Below are 9422 nucleotides of genomic sequence, written 5' to 3'. Positions count from 1 at the left end.
TGAGACTGCAGAGGTCATTAAAATGTGCATTTTCAGTTGAATTTGGGGAACCCACTTGAAACACTTGTTATGTTGAGCAATTTCAATTACTTTTGTTTGATTTGTTCATTGCAAACAGCTGAAAGTCTGTACATTTTTCCGATAAACCTGATTTGCAATGGGGGTTAAATAACTTTGATTACAACTGTATGCATCTACATTTAAAGCCACACTGCGGAACTTTTTGGCCACTAGATGGTGCTCGACATGTAATTTTCATGTAATTCACATCCAGCGTCCCTAGGGGCCACAAGCTCCGCAGCACTGTCGCAAATTAAAGTCAACAAACAGTCAACCGGTCAGCCTCCCGTGTCTTTAGATTGTGTGTGCTTGTGCTTTTACTGTCTATGGTGCTTGCAGTGTATGAGGCGGGCCGGGCAACCTTGCCGCGCTTGATTCCCTTATAGCAGCCGGCTGAGAGAGCGAGTGGGGTGATCCCCGTGAGGATTATCATGTCTGTGAGTGAATGTGGGCGCGGGACAGCGCGGACACATTCACTGCACTGAAAACACCGTCGGCCAGAGCTGAGTCTGACTGTAACGTTATGTGTTTTGGTTTATTTTTACAGCAACCGTGGGACATGTAGTGTGTAATGTTAGTGTTTGTGGGTACTACTGAGTCGTGGGGACGTTCACTACATTTAATGTAACGTTAACGTTATATTTGACATGAGCCGATTTTATTAGTGCGAGCCCTGTACTGAGGCGGGCTGTTTGTAGAAATGAACACTGGGCTGTGGGCATTTTATTACACTCATAACACCATCGGCTGTGGCCGGAATACCAGAAAATACTACACTGCTTATATGAATTTATCTGGGTTACCTTAGAAACGGCATTTGTGTGCAGGCAAGCGTCCACATCGGTCGAGCACTCTTTCTCCTCCGTTTGCTCACGCCAGCGAGGGAAGCGAAAGCTGGACCAATGTGTTAATCCTTGTCCTGGCTTTTAATTGGTCACTCTCCCCTTTTCTTTTTTAGCTTTTCTCTGATAAAACCGTTGCCTTCTTCCTTGTAGCTGTTGTTTGGCATGACGAAAACATACAGACGGCAGTCAAACGCGAGTTGAGCACTAGCGTTAGATTCTGAGGAAGTTGTGGGTGGTGGGGGAAGTGACGTATGCCGTAAAGCGGTCCAATTTTGTAGTTGTTTTTATGCTCGGGTTCCTACCCGAAACCCGAAGTTACAAAGTGCAAGTAAAAGCGATACAGTCACCTCCAGGAGACGGCAGACGCGTCATTCAACCTATTGCAAGTCGATCTACCATCTCAATGGGTTTTGGTAATATATTATAAAGGTTGAAGAGTTCCACTGTGTGGCTTTAAGTAAATGTACTTAATTTTGATTAAAAATGCTGCAGTTCACAAAATCGGGGTCGTTAAGATTGTTTTAATGTAATATTTTTGAAAGAAGTGTCATGCTCACATTTTTTTGTGCATAAACAGTAAAACAGTTATATTGTGAAATATTATTACAATTTAAAATAATTGTTTTCTATGAATATATTTTAAAATGTAAATTATTCATGTGATGCAAATGCATTACTTCAGTCTTCAGTGTCACATGATCCTTCAGAAATTCAAATATGCTGATTTACTGCTCAATAAACATTTATTATTATCAATAATAGAAATGAATTTTTTTTGTGAAAACCATGCATGATAGATTTTTGCAGGATTTTTTGATAAATGGAAATTTCAGCATTTATTTAAAAAGAAAATACTTACTGTCACTGCAGTTTCCTGAGAATGATCTGAGTATCTATTTTGAGAACTAAAGGGTCAGGAAATAGAAGATTACAGGGAGAATCCACTACAGTGCAAATCACAAGAAGAGGTCATTATGATGTCATAAAAATGGCCCAGAATGAGCAGAAATTATCTCAAATTGGCTCCCTGAGTTCTGGTCCCTTGTACCAACAGGTTGATAGGTTAATAGGCAGTCAATACTATCTTGTTTTCTAATCATGGATGGTTTTAACACTCTGACCTTGACAGCTAATTGTGCTGGAGAAATGTTCTGCCTTGGGCCGGCTCTAAGTTGGAGTTACAGGAAAGATGTTGGATAGAATTACCGCCAACTGCATGACACCACAGGAAACAATTTAGAAAAGATGTTTCATGATTAAAGTGAAATTAAACCCTCTAATTTAAGACAACATAAACTGTAGACTTTTGAGACTTGTAAAACGTAATGTCCTGTTTATCTGGACAAACATTTCCCTTGCGTATTACTTGAAAGCCTCAGTAAATGCCAATTGTAATGAATTAAGCCACAAATCACTGATAGGCCTTATGCTTGTAATCAAACACACACAAGATACATGCATGTGTGTGTTCATGTTCTTCCACATCTCTTTAAATTTCATCATTACTGTGAGTTTCATTGAGGAGACTGAATGTCTGAGTAACATCAGAATAACTGAATGTGTCAGAAATGTCAGGATGCATGCGCTTCCTGTACATCTGTGTGTCACTTGTGCTGGTGTTAGGTCTACTAAATACATTCTGAATGATATTCAGAAAACAAACAGAGCGATTGTTTAGAGTAGCAGCCTAAGTTATTTGGAATTATTGGCTGTATCAGGCTTATTTTGGAATGGCATTAGCGAATATATTACAAAACAAACTATATTATTTAAACAATTAGATAGCTTAATACCTGGTTAAGAAACCGATCAAAATAGCGTCAGGAGGATCAGAAAAAGACCACAGAAAAACAGTAGGCTAAGTGCACAAATAGGCTTGTAAAAACAAATCCAGATCCAGGCTATCCACGATAAAAATGTTTAAAGCATTTCAAAACCAAGAGTTAAACTATAAAAAAATGTGTATTCGAGTTCAAAACACATCTGCTTCTGGTTTCAGTTAAACTAATATTACACAATAACGATAAACAAACACGAGTGTCAGTCAGTCGTGTTTTGTGTAAATCGTGCTGGTTGATGTATTACGGACATCTAGTGGCGAGGATGTAGCGTTACATAAAGTGAATTTATGTTTTACTTACATCCTTGATGAATTTACTCTACGAGTAAATGTGTTATTATAGTTTCATTTTACATTAATGATTTCAAAATTAATTTTCCAAAAAATTGGCTAGTAGTTCCAAAACTGAATCTGCAAGAAAATATATACATCTAAATTAAATATAAATAAATATATAAGTCATTAAATATTTTCAGTTCATATATATATATATATATATATATATATATATACATACAGTATAGAGTCATGTGGTTTGTGGCATTCTGCATTCTAGTCCTGTGATTGGAATGTTACTATTTAGTCTTCAAATAAAACCTTTATCACACTAGACAGCTGGTGATTAAGTGTGTTTTTTTTTTTTTCAGATCAAGGTTGTGAGAAAACAAGCACACGAATCAAGACAATAGCACTATTATGGAAGTTAAATAATGCCAAATGTTTTTGAAACCATGCTTGCATTTAAAAAGCATTGCATTTTTAGAACTTGCATTTTTCAATAATTCAATAATTCAATAATCCATATTCACATTTCATATTTCACTTCCAAAATATAAAATAAAACTGCTTAAAAATACAATACAATATTCAACACGCAATTTTTGGCCCATTTTATTTCGCTTTACAAATTCGCTTCCACAAATTCAGTGGTTGAAATTCAACGTTGACATCCAGGAACTGCAGAAAGAGCAGTAGAGTGCGAGCACGTGTTATTGACAAAAACCAGAGCAACAATTAGAGCAAGCCATTCATTCCTAAAAACTGATTTACAGAAATGTAAGTGTATTTGTGATTATTATGATGGTCGTTTTATGTTAAATTCAGTGTCTTCACGGTCCCTGTGTAGCCTGCATGCATCTTTCCCTATACATCCATCGCTTTGCTTAAGAAAGCCTTTATTAACCCCCAGAGTATGTGGAGCACTTTTATCATGGATAAATTCACTTTTATGGACTTTCACAACAGAAACACCAACTCACTGTCATTATAAAGCTTGGAAGAGCCAGGACACTCTCATTGTATTCGAAAGAATAGAAGAATATATACACCTGGGATGGCTAGAGGGCTAAAGTAAATCATGCATGGGCTAATTAAATTTTTTTATCCTTTGAAGGGATAGTTCACCCAAAAATTATATTTGTCATCACTTACTCACCCTAATGTTGTTCCAAACTTGTATAAGTTTCTTTATTCTGCTGAACACAAAATAAGATATTTTAAATTCATCATTATTAAATTTATCATTATTATTACTGTATAATTATACCGTATACCTAACATAAATTACATCATCAAAAAAAATTACAATTAAAGCCAACATTTTATTATTTATTTAATTTTTTTTATCTCATTTATAGAAGCATCATGGGCTGGGAAAATGTACTTTCATATTTTTCAGAGACTTGAAACATAATTCAAGTCTGAAGGGATAAAGTGTGACATGACATGAACTGTCTATTTAGATTTAATGCCGATTTAAAACCTGATAAAATTGATAGCGACGAGTGAATCTCTGTAAATTGAGCCACATTTGACAGTCATCTCAACCTCTCAGCATTTAAGCAACATTTAAAAACAGGTTTTAGGCTAGGTTACTGGACTCTAAACTCTAGCTGTTTACATTCCTTTCCCTTCCCATGCACTGCCTTCCAAACCGGAAACTGCCACTGAGCATATGTGTGTGTTTGTTATCTTGCAGTCGGAGGTCGAGAGTCTTACATGAATGCAAATGTTGTTTTTTTTTCTATGAAAAATGCTGTTTTTCTATGAAATTCTGCCAATTTTGATTCGTGTCTATAGAGCAGCATAAACAAAATCAAATCATTCAATTACATTGATGATCGTACAGAATCAGAGCACACTTTGTTCCCCATGTGTGCACAAGCACACAAGGAATTTGGTTTCCAAGTAGTAGAGAGAAAGAATGAAGTTTGTAGAAATAAAGAAAAAACAACAACATAATATATGTAAATCTAGAAAAATTAAATGAGTAAGGAAAAAAGGCATGTACATTTAATGGTAAGTAGAAGGCCTAATATACAGATGTACATATTAAAGGAATGAATAGGTTACTTAAAAATGAAATGCAGTCTCAAATTGTTTCAGACCTGTATGAATTTCTTTCTTCTGCTGAACACAAAAGAAGATATTTTGAAGAATTTCGGTAATAGAGAGTTGATGGACCCCATTAACCTCAAGGGGAAAAAAATATTCCAAGATTTATCAGGCTCAAATTGTGAAAAAATGGTTGAATAAAATCATGAAGAATAATTTCCAAAGATGAACCTGCTCCTCTGAGTCCAGACCTTTGGGATGTGCTGGAGGAGACTTTACAGAGTACAAAATCGTGACCAAAAATGTATGAAATGATGGAAATAAATGTTGTGATGTTATTTTCATTCCAATACAGGCCTAAATATGTGTATTTGGGTTATTGGCGTAAGCAGTGCACAATATTGTATTATTAACTTGTGCATTTTGTGTTAAATTGACTGAACAAACACTTATTAAAACTGGTAATATGCATGAGAAACAATCTATCTATCTATCTATCTATCTATCTATCTATCTATCTATCTATCTATCTATCTATCTATCTATCTATCTATCTATCTATCTGTCTATCTGTCTGTCTGTCTGTCTGTCTGTCTGTCTGTCTGTCTGTCTGTCTGTCTGTCTGTCTGTCTGTCTGTCTGTCTGATTTTCTTTGTGTCATGTTGAACTGTAAAGTGTAAGTGGCTGCTTACTTTCCCAGGGGCGCTGTGGGGACGCGTCTGTCTGTCTGTCTGATTTTCTTTGTGTCATGTTGAACTGTAAAGTGTAAGTGGCTGCTTACTTTCCCAGGGGCGCTGTGGGGACGCCAGGCACGCTGTGCGGTTTTACTGTAATAAGCAGCCATCGGGGACGTGGGGTCCGTGATGTCACCACATTGTAACGCACATCCTCGCAGGAGCCACATCAGTGTTCAGACGGCGACTGGAAACTTCACGCGCAACATTTCCTTTCTTCAGTTTGAGGAGCTTGTTTTTTTCGTACTGAAATTAACTTTTTGTTGTAGAAACGGACAATTGTTCACACATCATGGAAATCCAAACTATCTTGTTTTTAATTCTAACTGCGCACACATGCACTGCGATCTTTAACGGTAAGTTCAATTATGCAAGAAAATGAGCTTATGATTTTGAAAAGCGACGGCTCCTATTTTTGCTGGTGTGTGTGTATAGTTAGTTTATACTTTATAACTTTTCGAGGGATGAAAACAGAATACTATTTCTATCTGAAATAACGGTTTGAAAACACCCAATGGGGCTATTTTTAGAAAAAATAATGAATAAAGTTGTGAAAGCAATGTGACAGCATTAGCAAGCTACTCCAGGCTTTTGAGAAAAGGAATAAAAGAAAGGTCGAGTTGTATTTTCTAAGACTAGACTAGCTAAAAAGCATCAATAAATGTTCCAAAACACCAGTTGCCTTTCAACCAACAGGTTTTTCTTGTTTTTTTTTGTTTTGTTTTTTTTATGTAACTTGTCATTTAAATTTATACTCAAACGTAATCCTTCAAGGCGATCATCCAATAGAGAGACTGTTCACAGAATTTCTAGGAAGTGTCCTGTGTTTGTTTTGGCTGGGAGCAATATCGAGATCTCGATCGTTTTCCTGTATTTGTCTAGAATGTTATATAAAAAAATCTTTTTTATGTTTGATTACAGTTAGTGCTGAACACCATTTATCTGATACTGCAGTAACTGTTAATCCAGTTTATCCGGATCATGAGAAACCCAGAACAGGTATAGTATCAAGAGATCTTCTAAATAGGCTACTGTCAGTACAGTACTTCTGACCTAAGAGCAGCCGGGCATGAAGACCAGTCTTAAGAAATAACTGTTTGCCCTACAACTCTGAATCTGCATAAATAAATACATGTTTAATCTATTATCATTTCTACACTCGCTGCTTTATACATTGGACATAATTGTTTGTTTCAAGTTCATTAATTGGTATTGAACTTTTATTAATATTACCATGGTAGGACCAACAATAGCCTATGCAAGATATTTTTGAAAACCACTGCAGATTTTGACTCTCATGAATATTTTGAATGCATTCATCCATCTAAAATAAAACTGTAAGTTACTTCACCACCATAAAACACTCTCAGACACTCTCACCTCTTTAAAAGTTACACCTTTGTATCTGAGTGCAGCGACAGCTTTTGTACCTTTTTTTCTGAGAATGCATTGTAAATGGTTTCACTTCACAATAAATGTCATTGTACTGTGAAATACTTACAAATATTTGTTTCTAAGATATAAACACAATAAATTACTATAATTTACAGTGATAAACACATAGAAAGCAATCTATCAAATAAGGTCCTTTAAAAGAGGCTGATCTTAGAGTTGGGAGTTCTACAAATAAAAATGGCTGGCTTTAGCTAGGACTAAATTATCAAATGATATAACTTATTTGTCTGGCAGCGACAGCTATCACTGATGGTTCTGTGTTTGGTTACAGCCCCATCTGGACGCAGTTTTTCTGTTAATCGTGCCTATATAACCCAAACCGATGAGCCGATTGACTACAATATGGATGAGACATCACCCAACTCTTCATCAAGTTCAAATAAAACCCGTAAAGGTACAAAATCCTCTTAGACAGACTGCCAACAACACTTTCACTATGAAGGAAATTGTCTTGTGTTTGTTTTGACACTGATTCTTTAGTTTAACATCTTCATGAAAACCTCTTAGTCGTGTTCTGATGTTATAAGAGATGTCACTGGTGTTGTTTTTGGTTACAGAGATCGTTTTTTTAAGTTTTGCCGGACGGTCTAACTATAAAGATGGACATCGATGTAACGTCACTGATCTGAATGCTGCAAAATGCAACCGGACCACATTCCTGGAGATATTCAGCATCTCACACGAGGCTGTTCTCTTCCTCAAAGGCTTGATGGTCACACGCATCATGCCCTCGTTCTACATCTTGGTCGTCCTCATTAGTTTGCCCCTGAACGCTTTGGCCTTGGTGACGTTCACCTGTAAGATTCGAGTGAAAAAACCAGCCGTGATCTACATGTCTAACCTGGCGTGTGTGGACCTGCTCTTCACCCTGCTGCTGCCTCTGAAGATCCACTACCAGCTGAACGCTTCAGATTGGGTGTTCGGTGAGGTGGCGTGTCGTGTGCTCAGTGCTGCTTACTACTGCAACATGTACTGCTCCATACTGCTGATGATGTGCATGAGTGTGGACAGACTGCTGGCCGTGGCGCTTCCCATCGCCTCTCTAACCTGGAGGAGTGCGAGGAAAGCCACATGTGTGTGTGTGCTGGTCTGGCTGCTGGCGCTCGCTGGGACGGTGCCACTTCTCTCAATGACACAAACACTCAAGATTAATAATGTGGGCGTCACTTGCCACGACGCGCTTTTCCATGACGACCCTACAGATCAGCTATACCTGTACCTGTTCTCCATCCTCTCTTCCCTCTACTACTTTGTGCCACTCATTGTCACCTTAGTGAGCTACTTTATCATAATACATGTGCTCAGTGGCAAGTCTAATCGATTAGCAAAACCATCATCACGCTCAGACAACCGAAGGAGAGCTGTGATTACGGTTATCACCGTGCTGATTGAGTTTGTAGTGTGTTTTGCACCAACCAATGGCATCCTGTTGTATCACTGTGTTCTTTTAGCTACTGGAGGAAACAAAGGGGAGGGAGATTCATCATATGCTGCTTACCTGTTGGCTGTGTGTTTGGGGAGCGCAAGTGTTTTCCTAGACCCTCTACTGTACTACTATGGCTCATCTCAGTGCAGACAGCAGATCAGATCTGTGTTTTGTTGCAGAAGAGCTGTAACTAAACCATCAAAAACAAACACTCAGACAGGATCCTCTTTCATAACTTGTGAGTATAGTCGTGCTAGTGTTAGTGTAAAGACTTGAGTTATTCAGAAAATTGTTTTAACTTTTTTTTCAACAACTGTATACTTTTTTATACTGTCTGTTCCTCATTATGCCACTGACAGAAAATTGAATCTGAAACAGTCCTGGTTCATTATAAAGCAGGATCAATTTCCCTTCCGGTGTTAAAAGTCCAGCACTGATGTTGACAAATTGAACCAGGCTAAACACATCACCAAGGGACTCCATTTCCTGTTGTTGACTCAATGTGTATCAGAAACATAGTGAGAGTGAAAGCATTTTTTTTTTTTTTTACATTTCCACTTTCAGATCTCCAGGGAATGTGATTTGATTTCTAAAATGAATTGTTAAACACAAAAGAATATCTGAAAGTCAATGGGGACCAGCAACCGTTTGGTTACATACATTCTCCAAAATATCTATTTTTTGTATTTAAAAAAAAACAAAGAAACACATTTTTTAAATAATAAATA

General features: G+C 37.2%; 1 protein-coding gene across 1 annotated transcript; it reads left to right on the top strand.

The window, feature by feature from the left end:
• Positions 1-5973: 5973 nt before the first annotated feature.
• On the top strand, positions 5974-9110 carry LOC120491512 (proteinase-activated receptor 1). Its single transcript, XM_039689403.2, has 4 exons — positions 5974-6169; positions 6735-6812; positions 7540-7662; positions 7826-9110. Exons 1-4 carry the CDS (start codon positions 6106-6108, stop codon positions 8968-8970), a joined length of 1410 nt encoding a protein of 469 aa, XP_039545337.2. The 5' UTR covers positions 5974-6105; the 3' UTR covers positions 8971-9110.
• Positions 9111-9422: the final 312 nt, after the last annotated feature.

Source organism: Pimephales promelas, chromosome 19 (assembly GCF_988280905.1).
Source record: "Pimephales promelas chromosome 19, fPimPro1.hap1.1, whole genome shotgun sequence".
Lineage (NCBI taxonomy): Eukaryota > Metazoa > Chordata > Actinopteri > Cypriniformes > Leuciscidae > Pimephales > Pimephales promelas.
The sequence above is the reverse complement of the archived record's forward strand: the minus strand, read 5'-3'. Positions and strand labels throughout refer to the sequence as shown.